This window comes from Cryptomeria japonica, chromosome 7, assembly GCF_030272615.1.
Source record: "Cryptomeria japonica chromosome 7, Sugi_1.0, whole genome shotgun sequence".
In the NCBI taxonomy this organism is placed as follows: Eukaryota; Viridiplantae; Streptophyta; class Pinopsida; order Cupressales; family Cupressaceae; genus Cryptomeria; species Cryptomeria japonica.
This window is the reverse complement of record NC_081411.1, coordinates 125,235,240-125,254,713: the sequence shown is the minus strand read 5'-3', so window position 1 is coordinate 125,254,713 and position 19,474 is coordinate 125,235,240. Positions and strand designations below refer to the sequence as shown.

General features: G+C 33.6%; 1 protein-coding gene across 1 annotated transcript; it reads right to left on the bottom strand.

Annotated features, from left to right (window-relative positions):
* Window positions 1-18,664: 18,664 nt before the first annotated feature.
* On the bottom strand, window positions 18,665-19,108 carry LOC131056633 (E3 ubiquitin-protein ligase SGR9, amyloplastic-like). The gene has a single exon (XM_057990940.1). The coding sequence runs from the start codon at window positions 19,106-19,108 to the stop codon at window positions 18,665-18,667; it is 444 nt and encodes a 147-aa protein (XP_057846923.1).
* Between the last annotated feature and the right edge of the window lie 366 nt (window positions 19,109-19,474).

Genomic DNA, 19,474 nt, shown 5'->3' with positions numbered 1-19,474 from the left:
TGGTGGAATAACAATGAATACTGGGAATATCACAAGAGCAAGGGCCATAAAATAGGAAATTATCATTGATTGAAGAATATCATACAAGATCTTATTGATAGAGGTGTCATTGAGGTTGAAAGATATTCATCCAATCAAGAACATGAGATGTTTAAGGAACCATTCCCAAAACATGACAAGGGAAAAGCCAAAGCCACATATGAGCAGACCAACTATACCAGAGCATCCTATAACTATGATTCAACTGTTAATCACATTTCAATGGAGAATTATGTCTCTACCATTATCATCAGGGACAAAATGCCTTAAAATTCTACCCAAAGACCTGAAGTTGTCCTAAAAGGAATTGGATCTTCTTTTGAACCTACTTCTAAATGTAATGTCACAACTCATCAAGGTAAGGTCACTTTGCAAGGTGCTCCAGCGAAAAACATTGCTTCCTCAGCAACCAAGCTAGAGTATGATCTGGTAGAGCAGTTAGGGAAGAAACCTATACTTATCTCCATCCTAGAGCTTTTACGCATATCTCCTGCACATAAAGCCATTCTTGACAAAACTTTGAGAGAAACCTCTATCCCCAGTGATCTAAACGTGGACTAGTTTCAAGCCATGGTGGGATACCTTTCCATTCCACATTCTCTTACATTCATCAAAGTTGACGATGCCTCTGTAAGACAATCACGTAATGCACCTTTCCACATTGAAGCCTTCCTACACAAGCACCGAATAAAATGAGTCCTGATAGATGGAGGAGCAAGTCTGAACATTTGTACATTGAACAGTCTTAAATAAACAGGATATTCAGATAAAGGTATGAATGCTACAAACAAAATTACCATCAAGGCATATGATGATGAAGAGCGTTCATCCAAAGGCACAGTCACCTTACCTCTCAGAGTAGGGCCAGTTACAAAGGATGTGGTTTTTCAAGTCCTAGACCTTTATCTCACATACAACATACTTTTGGGACGTCCATGGATTAATGAGATGAGCACAGTACCATCTACATATCATCGATGCATCAAGTTTCCACACAATGCAATTGAAGTGACCATCAAAGCTGACCCAAATCTATTTATATATTGCAATAATCTGCGACCTAGATCAGAAATAACAATACCACTCAATCAAGAAGTTGTTCTATCATCAGCATATGTTGATCCAGAATCATTGAAAGATTGTACATCAAAACAAGAAGAGATCAAAAGAAAAGTACAAGATTAAAGACATGGTATGTGGTGAGTATATATTTCATGTTGATCAAGTCCCACTATCTCCTAAGACATTTAGTCAACAAGAACAACCTACAAACAATTTGCAATGCCAAGGAATTGGGTGTGAACCACATAGTGTTGTGGTTACTAAGTCTGAATGCAAATCTCCTCTAGTGGTGCAAGAAACTCTTGATATCAATAGTCCTAAGAGTGGTTCCAACAAAGAATCTATTAAGTGTATCACTCACCCTCTTGAGAACTCACATATCTTTACCATTTCATCCATTCATTCCATTTCCACTCCTCTCCCAGACTTGGATCAACAAGAATCACAAAAGCCCTTACTCATTAGAGATAAAAAATCAATCTTTGAAAAGAAAAATATAAAAGTAAAAAATAAAGAAAAGTCCTTCAGTCCAAATCAAAATCAAAAGCTATTGGACTCTACAAAAATCAAACTCAAGGATAAAAATCCTATGAAAGAAAAAAAGAAAGAGATGATCTCCCTTAATATCAAAATAATTGGGGGCAAAAGTTATTAAATTTCAAGCCAAAACGTATACTTGTTGATCCTAAGTCTCCATCATGCTATCCTACTTTCACCTTTTTTTGCAATCATAAGCTTGCATAACTAATCCACTTATTCCACACATCCATCCTCTCTTGGGGATACATCATGAACCTTTAATGGATCTTCCTCAAGGGACTTTATTATCAGGGATGCCCAAACTTCTTTAGGTGACATGCATATGGGACTCTGTAGTCCACACACCAGTAATTCTATCTCAGTTCATTTATCAAAGAAGATAGTCACTCGAGCTACACATGATTCAGTCAAGGAACAATGCAGCTACAAACATAAAGTAAAGCCTCATACATTTGAGGTTGGTGACTTAGTTCTCAAGGAAAATCCAAAAAACCAGCAAGACAGAGAGAAGAAGGGCAAGTTCAAACCAAATTGGCTTAGTCCTTACATCATCACAACAATCTATGGATCAGGTGCATATCAAATTTTGACACTAGATGGAGAACCTTTGGAGGATCCTATCAATAACATACACCTTCACAGTTTTTACACATAGCTCTACATAAAAATCAAAAACCTCAAAAATAAAAAAAATAAAAAAAATCGTTACTTGGTGAAAACTTGGCAAATAGGTGCCTTGTGACACAAAAAAATTGAAAAGTGAAAAAAAAAGTAAAGAGAAATAAAATCGCCCAATGGTGAAAACCACTTCAGTGGCGCCCTAGGCAGGTACCATGGTAAAAACTGGGTCACCGACACCATATGTAGACACATTTTTCCTTCCTCCTTTAGTATTTCATTTCATCCTTCACTTTGCACACACTCACATTCATAATAAACTTACCCATTCCCATCATGGCTTGTTATTGATCTTCCCAATATTAGTTAGCCATTCACAATAATCCCTCCTTTTCACCCCTTTCTATCCATAATAAATCAGCTCCTATCTGTGGCTAAGGTAAATCCTAAATCTAGTGATGGGCATGGAACTAAGAGCATCACATATTCCAAGGAGTACAGTTTCTTCCAGTTTTCTTCAGTCTATCTGTGCACAATCCATAATAAAGAAACATTTGCATTGCCAATCCGCAATAAAGTATCATTTTCATGGATTCAGTCATTTTTAGATGAGACACAATAGTAGCAATAAGGTTCAACAAATCAAATCTTCCAACAGACTCAGACAACATTATGGTTCAGTGCTATCTATCCTTTTATGAAAGTAAACATTGTGACCACAATCAAATAGACTTATACAAGTGACAAGAGACACTAAACTTGAGGACTACTATGGATGTTGGTGTCTAGTCTTGGTTTTCTTTTAATTTTATCTTTTGGTGACATGTCTTTTATCTTTTTCGAGATGTCTCTGACTAGAGATTTTATCTCCAGGATGTCTTTGACTAGAAAAGTGAGGATGACGTATCGTGACCTATTTTTCTTTCTATTTTTCTTTGTTGTCTGTGGATTGTCTCTTATTAATGCTATGACTTGTCCAAGGATATGAGGACACTATGAGTCTAGTATTAATTGGGGCATTCTTTGTTTGAGACTGTCTGATCTCCATGCAAACAGGTACAATTACTTTCTGGGTCAAACATATACCTCGACTGTCATAACCTATTTGCCATAATAAAGCTCAATGATGATAAAGCACAAGAAGCTCTTTCACGTACATATATTCTATCTTTCATCCCCCTTTTTTGATTGACCTCCATCATTCTTGAGTCCATGTAGCTCATTATCACATGACAGTATAATGACACACCAAAAATATTTGCATTTCATGTAGTTTGCACCTGCATTATCACATGTTAACATATCCCATTTCATATATACATATAGATATCACAATTACACCATATCCTGCACACAACACATGTTAGCACATTTTACATTCTCATCATATAAATAGTCATTTGTATTATCATATTCATTTGCATTTCATACATTCACATTTGCATTTGCATAAACATAAAAAACATAAAAGAACAAAAATATTGCATTGCATCATGTACATATTTGCATCCATATCATAAGCATTGCATAGAAACATACATCACATAGGTGCACATACATATAGCTGCCACAAAGATGAATCATCTCATATATATATCAAAATCATAAGTGTCATGATACAAGGATGTCAAAATACATATGGCTAGAAAATCACCCAAAGATAAGTACATCATCATACAAAATGGTACAAATCTAATACATAGGGAGCCCTCTAAGGCTATGATGAACTCCCTCCCTCAGAGCTGGCTGGCCTCAATAGAGTCTGAGCCCTAAAAGGATCCACCCTAGGATCATCTCTGCTGCCCCCTATATCTGGTGGTGGTGGAGGACCCATAACCCCATTGCTAGATGTCTGTCTCTTGTCTCTCCCTCTAGTGGTGGTCATCATCCATGATGGTCTCTAGAAGCTCCTTTCCCGTTGATCTGGTGGTACCACTCCATAGTACAGGTATTTCCAGTAGGCTATCTCCTCTCCTGTTCGTAGAACATAGGCCTATCCAGCCCCTATGTCCTTTGGTGCCTGCCTCCTTGCCCTCAGTGTTGTCTCAGCCTCTGTATAGCATTGAATAGTCTAATCCCTCTCTCACTCAGTATCCCTCAACTTTCTCTTGAGCCTAGTTGTCTCCCTCTCTAGATCTTGGATCTCATCTTCCTCTCCCTAACAGATCTCCCTCATGGATAATAGCCCATCCTCCTCCTCTCACCCCTTACCGTGTCCTTTTGGTTGCTCCTGTCTGTTGCTACTCCTATCCCTGTCCCTACTTCTGTCCCTGTACCTATCTAGGACCCTGTACCTGTTTAGGAACCTATGCTGCTAGCACTTGTAACAAAAATCCACCTCTGACCCTCACTACATGAGCCTGCTGAGCTTGTCTCTCCTCTCTGCCCTCTCTCCTCGGAGCCACTCTCCTCTCTACCATTGTGTCTCGCCTCCATCATCAACCTCTACTCCACCATCTCTACTATTATCTCCATCACCTCCACCATCCCCATCTATCGGCTCCCCTAGATCTGTTCGCCATGAAAATGGATGCTCTCCCCAATATGTAGTGTACTCTACATCCATCCTTGAATCCTCTATATCTACCCATATACCCCAAGGCATGGGAACCATATGTACCATCTATGTCACAACCTGATCATAAGAAAGAAATGGCCCCAAATGCACCTGATCCCTCACTATCTGTGTATACATCCCTGAACCCCGTGGAATCCACTGTATCCTGCCAAACTGCCTGCATACTCTTTCTATCAACTGCCACTCAATCACATATGGTGTCCTCCCTATCAGATACCTATTCCAGAATACATCCGGCAGCTCCACTACATCATCCTCCCAATCCTCACAGTCTAAGTAAGGTCTCCATATCATATTGTCTATCTCATCAATAAGCCTACGTGCCAGTACTCCAGTCTCCCAATCCATGGCTGTGGTGTAATCATATCATACAAGTATACATAACTACGCCCATGTCCCCTGCCTCTAAAGTGTATCGGACGTGTAACTGGTAGATTCTTAGATGCCCATACCTGCAACAGTGTTACTCTGCATCCTAATCCTGTTGATCCATGATATACAAATTGATGCAGCTCATAATACAAGTGTGCCAGCAGACACAACCCCCATGCAAACCTGGTGTGCTCAATCACTAATGTCTCCAGAGTCCTCCCCCATCCCACAGGCAACCCTCATATCACCCTGTCCAAATAGAGGAACCCACTAATCACTCCTGCTAGCACCACCGGTAGTGCCAATCTTGTCTGTGTCATGGTATCCCAAGCCACGTGTCTAGCCAGCATCTCCAATCTTGGATCCTGAAAGACTCGTCTTAGTGCATCCTTGTCTCCATCTCGATCATAAAGAACTAACTCCCAATCGATCGGTATCCTTAGTATCCTATATACATCCTCTAAGGTGACTGTGATCTCACCAATCGACAAATTAAATGTACATGTCTCTGAGTGCCATCTCTCAGCTAGCGCAGTCAGCAATCTCATGTTCGCTTGAAACTCAGGCACATACAAAATATATCGCAAGCCCATATCCTGAACTGTGGCTCTATCCTTGACTGTCAGCTCTGGTCGTAAACTCTGAGTCAAAGGGAATCTCTCCCGTGACTCCAACATCGGTAGGTCCTCCTGCAGTCAAGAAAATCAACTATGTCAATCCTAGGGGTACTCCCCGTTCATCACAAAGTGTTGCTTTCTATCCTAGTGGTACTCCCTGTTCATCACAAAGTGTTGCTTTCTATCCTAGTGGCACTCCCTATTCATCACAAAGTGTGGCTTTTTATCCTAGTGGCATTCCCAATTCATCACAAAGTGCTACTTCGATCCTATCTTTTAGGGAACCTACTTGAGTGTATCCTCTTGAGTATCTTATCCAATTGACAAAGTATGTTCTATCACAGAATTGTTAATTTTAGCCTAATCCAATTGACAATGTATGTTCTATCACACAATTGTCAATTTCATTGGTACTCCCTGTTCATCACAAAGTACCTCGATCTATCCTATTCTAGGGCCTCTACTTGAGTGTATCCTCTTGAGTAGTTTCCTGATTGGCAGTGTAAGTTCTATCATAGAATTGTCAATCCTAGCCATATCTGCTACCATAGTCTTCCCTAGAGGACCTTCTTGAGTGTGTCCTCTCAGCAGCTTATCCAATCGACAGCGTATGTTTATCACAGAACTGTCGATTTGGCCTTGAATACATAAATACACATTCATGACGCAAACATGCTTACATACTTCACAGACATTTCTACATTTCACAGACATGCCTGAAACACACAGACGTGCCTCTGCCCTACAGAAATGCACTTGTAATGCACAAACACGCTTGCATTGAATGCAAACGCGCCTATCCTACCCAGACGCGCCTGGCACCAATGCAGACATGCCTTAACATTTTCCCCCCCGCTTGACATTTTTCTAGACCTACCTAAAGCGCATTTATTACCCTACCTAACATGCATTTATGACAATAATTAATGCGACAAAGTACAATGAGGTTTTTTGGTACTCACCGGCTCTCTTGCATCTGCTGGCCTTTGATATCGGCGAACGCGATCGAATCTATGCACCAATGCCATCGCTACCGACTGCTCTCTGATCTCTCTGCACTCTGATCTCTTGGATGTGTGGATGACAATGAGGATATTTTCCCTTGTAGTTTATACTATAGACTACCTTAGCCCTCGTTTCTAGCCCGTAACTCTGTCATTATATCTTATCAGTCCATTCTAGCCTTTCTTTCTTATTGAGAGATTGTCTGCGTTCTTTTCAGACATATTCATCCAATCTCTCGAGGGGGCATATCATTCCCATCTTGGGGCAACTTTGTATCAGTTCATCTTATCTTCTTTGAAACAATGCAACAAGTTGCGCCTGCATTGTCTCAAAGAGGGGCAAAATGTAAACACCTAAAATTGTCCTATCTAATTAAATAAATATTTTTATTTATTTAATTATTTTAAGCCTAATTTTTTTATTAATTAAATAAATCTTTATTTATTTAATTAATTCATTTATTCTCTTCTAGTCTTATTTCTCATTTAAATAAATATTTTTATTTATTTAATTGATCACACTTCTTCTATTAATTAATTAAATCTTTATTTATTTAATTAATTCATTAGCCTTTTCCACCTATGACACACGTCATTTATCTCTTAATTCATACACTACCTACCCTCTCATTATTTTCTTATTTCCTTTACCTACCCTCTAATCATAGCCGACCATTTATATTTTACACTTCTCAATCTTATCCCTCCATTTTCTTATAGTGTCTTCTATATAAGAAGATGCTTCATTCATTATTAATCCGAATGAAGCCCAACTACACTTTCGATTTTTCATATCTGATCAAACCTACTTGCAACCACATTTCCGTTCTTTGTTAAGCTTTTGTGCACACATAAAATCTGAGAGCAAATATATCAAACAAGATCAATGGAGATAGGAAAAATGGAGATCCAAACCCTATTGGATATGTGATGGTATAATCTTTGTAATTTTATTTGATTTGCATTGTCTTAGATAATCTTCATATGTTATGGTGGATCTTTGTTGTTGAATCTATTTAGTCTTTCAATATTGTTGTTTCCATTTTTATCATAAACAAGTAGATAGAACATGACAACTAAAATTATAGTGTCTTAGACTAAGCCCACATTAGATTGATAACTACAAACTTGATCCAAATTAATTAAATTCAATCTTTTAAACTCCAAGTTTTGACCAAAAGAAACTAAAAAAAGAATATCTAAGAATTGCTTTTGGTGTAGATAAATTTGTAAATATGTAAATAGAAAGAACTCAAAATACATTTTAAGACGATCGATCTTCTTGCAAAAGATAACCATAGAACATGTTCGATGACATGAGCTATTTTATTTCTTTCTGATGATGGAGATAGAAAAGATTGACCTCGTGCTAGTGGATTCACTCTGCTGCAAAACATTCTTCCCCACACACCTTCATAACGTCCTAATATACTTATCTTAGGAAAGAACTAATACATCTGACAAGCCAAGGAAACTTCACTCGCCATTCCTGACATCCTTGCTTGCGTTGAAGGAAAAAAAAAAACAAAAACTTCCGAGGTTTAGAATTAGACGGAATCAGCTATAGACGTTTACAACCCCTAATTGATTCACAATTGATTACTAGAGAGAATATGCAATTTCCCCTTAGAAAACCTTCCGCATCACAACGTGGGCAGTCAAAGATACCGAAGGTACCAGCGGCGTCTATCCAGAAGGATGCACATTTGACTGTATTTATCATTTAATTGAAAATATAAATACGTTGTGTTTTGATTTTTTGTTATACAGTCAAATGTGCATTTTGGATAACCTTGGGCATTACAATGTGAGCAGTCGAAGATGATTGAAGGTTAAGCCAGCCACCTCTTTTCAGAAGGAAGGTATGGAAGAGGAATCTGAAACCCCAAAAATAATAAAGAATTGTCACAGGGTTGTTCTTAATATAATACAGCACTATAGATTATGTTTCCTTGGCATGATTTTCGTAGTTTGTGCGTCAATGTTAATAGCAACACTAGTAACAATGTTCAACTATGTAAGGCACTAAGATAAATGAACTTTTATAATGTATGGTATCATTCATTTTCCACTTCTTTAACAATTGGGTCAACTTTTGTTTCAGAATAAGTTTTCTTTAAACATTTTTTTAAAATATTTTCTTTTGAAGTTAAAATATTCATTTACTCTATTTAATCCTTATAATCAATCAAATTGAGTATTCTCTTTTGATTCCTCTCATATATAGATAATTATTCATGTCACAATTTTTTGAAACCCTCTTCTTGAAGAGAGTAACCTTTGCTTTCCCAAAAACCCACATTTTATTTCTATGTCAAGTCTCATTTAATCTCAAAATTAGTCACACTCTTTTTTGCATTCAAGACTCATTGCATAGTGTCACCATAATGGAATGCATGAATACGAAATTAATATGTTTTACAAGATAAATCATGTGTTCTTATTCTTATTGTCCAAGAAGAATTCCCTTACTCTAGCTTCTAAATCTCAATGATGAACAATAACTTTAGAAAATATTTCTTGATACATTTTAATATCAAAATGTAACTAAATAATAATAGTTTCCAACACTAGAATAATATATTTGTATGTTTCTATGTTGGATCACCTCCTATAACATAGGGCCACCCTTTAAAGCTCTTTAAAACTAAGATTTTAATTGTATTATGTTTTTATTTCTTTTGTTTTAGGGTATTTTTTCTTTGTTGGCCCCACTAGAAAAAAAAAATTATGATATTAATTTATTAATAATATAAAATATAGAGGTGTTATCCTTTTTCCTTTAAAAATAATAATATCTTCAAATACAAGAATAATTGGTATATTTGAACTATCTTTACCCAAAATTGTGGGTAAATATAAATAAGTAGCATGTTTATTTCTTAGAAAGGAATACATATAAGTATTTATCTAGAAATATACTTCAATAAAACCTAATTTTGTAACACATGTTCAGTAGATTAGTAGATTATGTACTGCACATAAACAACTCCTACTCTAATCACTACAGATTTAGGATAAAGCCAGTATATGTTGATTCTCCTTTATATAATATAATAGTTCAAGATGAATTTTTAAGAATAATTGATTATATAATTTGAAATAGAAATTGAGATAGAAAATATTATGTTGTAGATAACTTTGTTATGATCAATATACTACTAAACAAACATATTTTAAATGTATAGTGTATAATTCTTTCAAAAGATATATACTTGTTAAGAATATGGATTATTACATAAGAAAGTTACTATTTTAACTTTGGTATTAAAAAATTAATTAAATCATGCCTCTGATTCATTAATATTATAAGACCAACATGGATAAACTACATGCAATCATGAAGACTTTAAATTTAAAATAGTAAATAAAAAATTCACTCCTTAAAATAATTGAATATAAAGAAATTATATATATTTTGGAGTGAAATAGAGAATCATGATCCTATTTTATAGTGATATCAAATGAAGCGTAGTTGAGAAGGAAAATCCCCATGTAAGTTATCCCCACTTGAAAAGTATTCACTAAGTAATTTCATAAAGAAAGTGAACCATTTGAGAAAAATGAACTATGGATAAATATGAAAGAGACTACCACAAACATATGCACAAATTAGGAACATAAACCCTCATAGCTCCGAATTGAAATTTTTTTTTAGTACAAGCATGCATTAATATTCATCCCACTATGTCAAATTATATATTAGAAAAACCCATTACAACTTTTTTTACACATAGAATATACATAACAACATTTATCTTTGAAGGGTTTGATTCGTAGGTATGGTCGATATGGCTTTAGCTTAGCAAACTTAATTTCTAGATTGCTATGCTATCAAATTGTATGATAGAAGATAAAATATAATTTTACCTTGTTCAAATGAACTCTTTGTTGTTGCTTTTGATTCTTTTAAGCATTGAGATGTATCGTCCATGGTCACTCTTAGTTTGATAAGTATCATGCCCTTTTTTTAAAATAATGGGATCCCCTTTTTATTCCATTTACTAAGTAATATTCCATATGTTAGCCATTTCATTTCCCTACTCTAATCCCTCAATTTTGTTTGAGTCTACTTTTAGGGTATTTGTAATTAAATAGGTCACTTCATCAAGATGGGAAATTATGCTATGTACTTCACTTGTACCATATTTTCTATCCTTTTGGTTGAGTTATATTTATATAAACCTCTCCCATTGGGGGTTGTTCAAAAGTGTTTGATAACGCTTAGATCTAGTCTTTGGATTATGAGGATATTCCATTTTATTGTAGGTGTTTCTTTGAAATAGGTCATTTGGCTTCTTCTTTGCCACATCTTAAGGTCTTGAGATTTTCCACTTAATGAAAGGATATTGCTTGTGAATTGTAAGAACCCTTCCATAATTCCCCAAAATACTAGCTATTTTTTTGTCTGCTATTAATTATCATTAAATTATTAAGTGCTCATTCATTGAAATATGAGTTCAAGTAATCTTATTCACATAGAATATGTATTATTCCATTCATCTAACCATGTGTGTTAGACATTTGTTAATTTTCAATAGACATCTTACCAATTGGGGTAGGCATCTATCTCCATTTAGGCATGGGATAGGTATGCAATTTGGTTAGAGTCTTGTGACTCATTGGGACCATCTAGGTCTTAAGTCAAATCCTTGAATACTACACTTCCCAATTAAATCACACCAAGATTGTCATCCTTAAAGATATTATTTTAAATTTAGCTTAAAACTTGCCTTGGAATTTAGCCCATGGCTTCAAGGTATCAAGCGATCTATCGAAGATCCTTTTGAGTATACATGAATTTATTTTATCTTAACATTTATATTTGGAATTATTAACCCCATCCCCCCCTTCCTTAGTGATTGTCCTGAGTTATTAATCTTGGCTAAGCTTCCTAAATCCCCATCCCTGATTGCTTCCATACTAGGGACTCACTCCATCCCTTGACTACCTATGTGCACCACTTCCAAATGGGATCAAGGCCTATGTAGTTCTAGTTTCTAAACTATATTTGATGTACACTATTTAGCACGTACACAACCCTTTGTACGGTCATTGTTCCAGATAATTTCTTTGTGGTTGCTAGCCATGTTTGGAATATCATAAATCAAAGGGGTTCCATGTTGGCCCCTTGATTGTTTACCTAATTCCATCTAGTTACTAATCCTAAAATAACTCACCCATAACCCATGTGTCAAACTAGAGAATCAAAACATCAAAATCAAAATAGACGAAAATAACATACATCCAAACTCTATTGGGGGTTTACTACGATTTCACTAGCGAGTGTAGGTTGATTTATAATTTATCTTATTAGATTATCGATCCAAGGGGGATTTCAGGATTTCCCACCCCTTAGATTTTATCTCCATGTTCCTTATTTATGCTTATTGATTTATAGGGTCCATGCCACATAAGCCATTATTATAACTTTATTAGGCATTAGATGTTGTAGCTCAATCATGATGACTTTACCCATAAGCACAAATGAAAGGCATGATATATATTGAATGTTGCTAGGGTTTTTCAAAGTTTCCCCTCTTCTTTAGGTTTACTAACAACATAAAAATAAAATTCAACTAAACCAATATATGAATAAGTGCTTTATGACACAAGATTTAGAAAGGAAAAGGAATCACTTGAATCATTTATCATTATACGATAACAATTAAAATGAATGATAAGTTCTATAATAAGGAATTTTATTACTTTCCTATTTTTACATGATTAAAGAAAGACAATTAAATTAAATGGAATTCTAACTACTCACATAGATGATTTTATCGATCCTAATCATCTTTCATTAATACAATTATTTATCATAACAGAGGAATATTGTGAATTATAGTTTAATAGAATATAACTCACAACTTATTTAATTCCCTTCATATAGTAGGTTAGAATGAATTACTAAGGACTACATTATAGAACATTTATAGATATAATTAATATATGTTTTCTTCATATAATTATTCAAAAATTATATTTTGTTTAGAATAAGCACTTATGCCAACATAAGTTCCATTATTTGTGAAAGGTAAAAGAATGACCTAGAGATACTTAAGGTATTACTAACCTTTGTGCTAATTCTTTATGTTATCATTATGCTTTAATAGTTTTGGTAAAAGGATGAATTTATAATATTTCAAAAGATAAGTAATCTAAAACTTCAAGTGTTTCAGATCTAATAGAGGAGCAAAGTTCTCTTCAAATAGTTTGATAATTTTTGTGAAAAACATGGAATTAGAAGGCGCTTTTTTCCCAAGAACCCCTCAGCAGAATAAATTTGTAGAAAGGAAGAATAGGACTATTATTGAGATGTCTATAACTATGTTGAAAGATGCTAACTTGGCTAATTTATATTGAAAAGAAGGTTTACATAATATTTTCTACATTCTTAACATTGTACAAATAAGAGTAAATCACACGAAGACACGTTTTGGGCTTTGGAATGGAAGAAATCCTACTATGGAATACTCCAGAACATTTGGAAGCAAATGTTATATCAAAAGAGATGAAGATAATCTAGGAAAGTTTGATACTAGAGAAGATGAAGGAATATTTATGTTGCACCGGGATATGCTACAAATAACAAGGTCTACTGATGCTACAACAAGATATTAAACAAGATAGTAAAGAGTACAGATGTATAATTATGTAAAGAATATGATAGACTGCCTCTGAATGTGAACAATAGATTGAATTTGAGATTATTCTAGTTACTACAAAAGATAAAGTTGATCTAGAAGACAAAGTGGAAAAGAAATAAATGAAGAAGAAGAACCTAAGAAAGGGTCTAAGACTCAAGCCAGATATCCGAGAATTAACCATTCAAAAGATCAAATTATTGGAGATAAAAATAAAGTTGGTTAGAGAAGAAGAAGAGTTGTGAAAGAAAATGAACAAGAAAAATATTGTTTTCTTTCATAGGTGGAACCAAACTCTTATGAGAAAGTAAGAAAAAAAGATAGTTGGATAAAAGAAATGTAAGAAGAGTTGAATCATATTCAAAAAAATAGAGGTAGGAACTATTACCCAGGCCAATCTTTCTAGGGGAAGTTTCAATGCATATTCATTGTTTCATGGATTGATGGTGGTGTTGCTTCTCTCAAGGGGAGCATTGGAGTATGTTTTTGCTGAGATCAATATGCTATGTTCAATAGTGATCTAAATCTTTGATGTCAAAGGGGGAGAAGTATGTTATATGTGCGTAAGTGTTGTCATCAATTACAAAGGGGAAAATTGTTGAAAATATAATTTGATTGTTGATGTATGAGTTGCGTCGTTATTAATGTCAAACTTGGTGGTCCAGATAGAGTCTAGTTCAAATATGTTCTTGTATTGTTCCAGGTTTCTCTTCCCGGTGTTGTTGAGTTTGATGCATGTTTATGCTATTGAATCTATGCTGATGGAGCTTATTTGGAAAGTTATAGTTGTAGTAAGTTCAATATGCAAGAAATAGTTTTTAATTCCTCTAGATGCTGAAGGTTATGTTTTAAGGTTTTGACTATGCTGTATTATCATGTTGTCTGGTTCACAAATTGAATAAGTTTATTGTTATTGTTTCCCTGATAGTGAGGGTCTTTGTTAGACTAGTACAAAAAATTCATGGTGGCCTCCAGACTTGTAGTATCCTGTGTTGCGATTTCATAGACATATTTATTCATTTGTGTAGTATTTTAGTTTAATTATTTGGTGATATTTATGTTCTGCAAGTGAGTTATGTTGGTCTATGCATGGTATATTTAGTTGTAATATGTTTTTCAGTTTGTTGATTGGACTATATTGATTGGATCATACTTTTTGGTCTTGATATGCCTTGGAAGTAAGGTTAGATTGTTGTTATTAATCTCACCATAGTGTGTTTGGATCTATGTTAGGTATTTTGTGTTGGAAGATATTTTTTAGCCGACTAGTTGCTGAGTTTTATTGTTTATCTACACATTATGTTTGGTTTTGAATTTGGAGGAGGTGTTTTTATGTGAAGTTTGTTGGATTTTTCTTAGAAAGATGTATAGTGGTGGATTTGGGTTCCCTCTTTCTCTTGGAGTGGATTTCTTTGGTTATTTTGGTCTCAATGGCTAATTTTGTGTAATATTGTTTAATTTGTTTGTGATCAACCTTAAATTATCTTTTTGATTAAGAAGTGTAGATGTATGAGTTGTGTATGAGATGGAGTGTGAATTAATGTGAAGGGAATGTGAGTTCAATGTGCAAGCATATTTGATATTGTAGATGTGAAAAAGTCAATTTGTGAAGAGCTTTGAAGGTGATAAAATTAGCGTGGCAATTTTCTAAGACATCTACATATGTTAGATGTTTTTGTCATGATATTGGTCACTTGAAACAACAATTCAAGGATAATTTCATGAGAAATGGATTCTTCTCATATCAGTTATGGTATTCTTTCTATAGTTAGAAGATAGTGGATCTCTTGGTGGTCCTTTGTATCTTTTCCTTATGCAGTGTGCCTTAGTCATGCAAGTCCATCTATCTTACCCTATGGTTGTGCACCTTAGTCTTGCAAGTCCATTAGGTGCATGATGCTCCTTGGTAATGAAAATTAAATATTGTAATCAACTCTATTTATTTTGTGAGTATGATTCTCACTGTGGTTTTTCCCTAAATGGATTTTCCTAATAAATTTGGTGTTGATGTGTTGATGGTAGATGTTTTCAATATTGTAGTTAAATATTGTTTAATATTTTTTAGATCAGTTTAGAAGTGTTATAGACTGATTCACACCCTTCTTAGTCCTTATGTGGGTTTGAAACTTGATCCACACTGAGTAAAGGACCCATAAAAAAGTAAAGTGTCGATGGTTGTGTAGGTTTTACTATAAAGACTATTGTGTCAAATGTTTTTGAAAGCAAGGGATAATGATTAACTAAAGGTGCATCCTTTTCTTGATTACCTATTTCTTCTCCTTTGATATATTTTCGTTCCACATACCTAGTGTCAGATTTACTAAGGATCATAACTAATTTTTTGAGTCATCTAGTAATAGATGCCTTATTAAGGAATTTACATGAGTGATCTTAGCTACGATATTTTCTTGATGACTAGGTATGTGATGTTGAAGTTTTCATGGGAAAATAATACAAGAAGACATACACACATAAACACACACACAAAATATGAGTGCAATTTAATTTATAACCCAATAGAGTGTGACTAATGCAATAGATAGCTTTTTTTTCTCCCTTAGAATCATTCTTTTCTAGTAAAGTACCCAATCCTAAAGTTGTTGTTAATATGTCAAGGACCAATGGTTTTCCATTAATGGGTGGCATTAGAGCAGCAAGATACATGAGATAGTCCTTTAGTAGCTAGAAGAGTTGTTGGTATTTTTCACCCCATCAAAAAGGAATATTCTTGTGTAGAAGATGAGTTAAAAGATGACAATTGTTAGCTAATTGTTCTATGAACTGTAAAACAATTGTAGTTTTCCTTCTAGAAATCATAGTTGACTGGCATTCTTAGGTAGAGGCATCCCAACTATAGCTTTAACCTCTTTTGGACCAACCTCTATACCATTGTGAGAGACAATGTTTCCCATTAAATAAGATTATATATTTAAAAATATTTACAATATTTATTTCACATTTGATAATAGAAATTAAATTAAGATTAAAAAATTGAATATTACACTTTACATTATTGTAATTAAAAATATATATTATTTTTATACACAAATTTCTTATTCTTTCCTATCCCACTTAATATAGGAGATAGTTTGTCTTTATTAGACTCTTGAAATAATTTAATTGAAAAATACATTTTTTAAAGTGAGAAATCACAATAATTAATAGAAATATTTTAGAAATAATTTTATCATAGAATTTTATCAAAAACAATTAAAATATATCAACAATGAAAAAAAATTAAAATAAATTTAACCATTTTTAAAGAAATATATCATAAATTTTTTGTCATATCCTCGTTCTAAAAATTCCCTACAATCTATAACAAATATAAATTTACTGTACGAACTGCATATTTGTATATCCTAAAACAAACTCATATAAACTTATCTAATTTATCAATATCCTTCATACATTATAAATTCCAGAAGCTCCATAACCACTCCCAATAAATATTTAAATACATGTTGTAGATAAATCACATATGATTAATATGCTAGTTGATGTAGATCTTAAAAATTAGTGTATATTGCTTTCAATAGACTTGTAGATATGTGGTTTAGCACACCATAATACAAGAAAATAATAAAATAAAATTACATATCCTAAAATAAAACCAAAATCAACATATTCTATATCATGAGGGCATGGCCATGCAAAACAACTTAAAGAATGAAGAAATATATTTTTAAATATGAAGGAACTATGGCATATTCAACTCAAATAAAATTAAGAATATGGATTATTGCATAAAAAAAATGCTATTTAAAAAAAATTACATTTAAAAGATTTATTTAATCATTGCTTTCATTCATTAATTGTATAAGACTAACATGGATAAACTACTTGCAATCATGAAGAATTTAAATTTAAAATAGTAAATCCCAAGCTCAACTCTTATAATAGTTAAATATTTAAAAAATTATAAAATATTTTGCAATGAAATAGAGAATAATGATTTTTTTAAAATGATGTCAAAACTAGCCTAGTTGAGAAGAAAAAATCCTAGGTAAATTAGCCAGCCTTGAATGGTATTTACTAACTAATTGCATTGCCGTAAATTTCATTTCTTAAATGTGAGCTGAATTTCACACTATCTTTAGCACATGTTAAATAAACTTCTTTTAATAATAGACATAATATTAATGATATGTGCTTTTAGACTGACTTTTGGTTCTTATATAGTAAAAACATTCATGATGTGATATGATATGTGATATGGTCTGTAAAATACTTTCAATACCCAACATTTTGTTTGAATAAAATATTTTCCTTTGATAAATGAATTATTTTTTACTTTGTTGTGTTTAAATTAAATCAATATTTTCTCTATTGTATTTATCTAAATCATTACATGTAATAATATTTATTACTTGTGAATTATTTCATATTTAATAAAATATGTACTATTCATCAAATTTTATCAATTAAATGGAGTAATGGAGTGTTGTAGTACATTGAAATTGTTGGTGGAGGTTGATATGTTGGTTAATTGGTCGACTTTGACATTTTTTTAAGGTTTCTTTTTGTTTACCTTATTGAATGTTGTAATTATTTCTAAGTGTCATTTTGGATTGAGCACATTCAAACCCTTTCGTTTAAAGAAAAAAACAAATAACATGTTCAACATAGTAAATCACATTAACTTTGTCGCGTTAGATCACTTCTTTCACTTCTTTTGTACAAATTTTTTTAATCTTTACTTCCTTATTTTTAACACTTTTGATTAGAAAATGGTCTAGACATGCTTGATTCATGTAAGAAATTTATATATGAAAATCGTAAGAATAATCATATTGATATAACTAGATTTACATTTAATCAAGATTATATATCAAATTCTATCATGTCTTTCAAATTTGCATTATTTCAATTGATATTTTTCTGTGAATTTTATTGTTCTGATTTCAAGATGAATTGGTACTACCTTAACTACTTACAATGCTATATCAAACTTTCCAATATGTATAATTTTCTTCTCTTTTAGTTCTAAATATATACTTATTGCTGTGAAATTCAAGACTCATTGTAGGATCTAATGCAACCATAGCATCTCATAAGTAACATCGAAACATTAATTATTTGATATGAAGCTTTTTTAAATGTATGGATATGTAACATTAGTAACCATGAGAAGTAAATATACTCTAACCAGTTGAATCCTTATATGCAAATCTACAGACCAATAATTCAAGGTGGTGGTGAAAATGGTTGGCGATATGGATCAGACACAAGCGTTTTACAGAGTGGGCAGTTTTTCTTCCTTTCTAACCATTGCAGAAGACAGTCTGGGTGGAAAATATGATTCTCGTGACATGGCATTTGGGAGGCATTTTCTCCCACATTATATTCAGTCAAACAAATCACACAGACAGGAACTTCTTTAATATGAACAACAGATACTTTAACAGTGTCAAAGGCACCCATCAACTCTCTCGCCTCCCTCCTCATCTCTTCAGTAAGTCGGGTTCTTTCATCTCTGTTTCGACGTCTTCTTCTCTGCCTTGCCAGTGCTCTCATTCTGTGTATTTCTTGATGAATGTCTTCAAAGCCTCTCACTCTTATATCATTACTGGGAATTGTCCTCCTTGAACTGTGAATGGGCTCTTCTCCTCTTGGTTCTCTTAAAATCATCTCTCGCTCTCTTATTATTTGGTTTATTTCAAGGGATTGTTGTAGAATTCGCCACGTTAGATCTAGACTTTGCCGCGTTAGATCACTTCTTTCACTTCCTCTCCACATTTCATGCCTTCGTCTTGCCCGGGGCATCTTGGATTTTATACTTGGTAGTTTTTGAGGGGAAATAAATTTAGCTGTTGATTTTACAACTTGGATTCGCGCACTGGTAGATATTCGTATAGCAAGTTATATGAATGTGACAATCAACATTAAATTTTAGTCCTTTTTGGTCGCTTCATGTGGTGCTGAAAGGTCGCGAGGCATGGTGCTGTCCCTCCTCCATTATACCTTCAGTAAAGGGAGGCCTATTCGAAATGTTCG

What these genes read in the sequence shown, in the direction of transcription:
- LOC131056633 (XM_057990940.1), bottom strand. Translation starts at nt 19,108, where the DNA reads ATGATTTTAAGAGAACCAAGAGGAGAAGAGCCCATTCACAGTTCAAGG.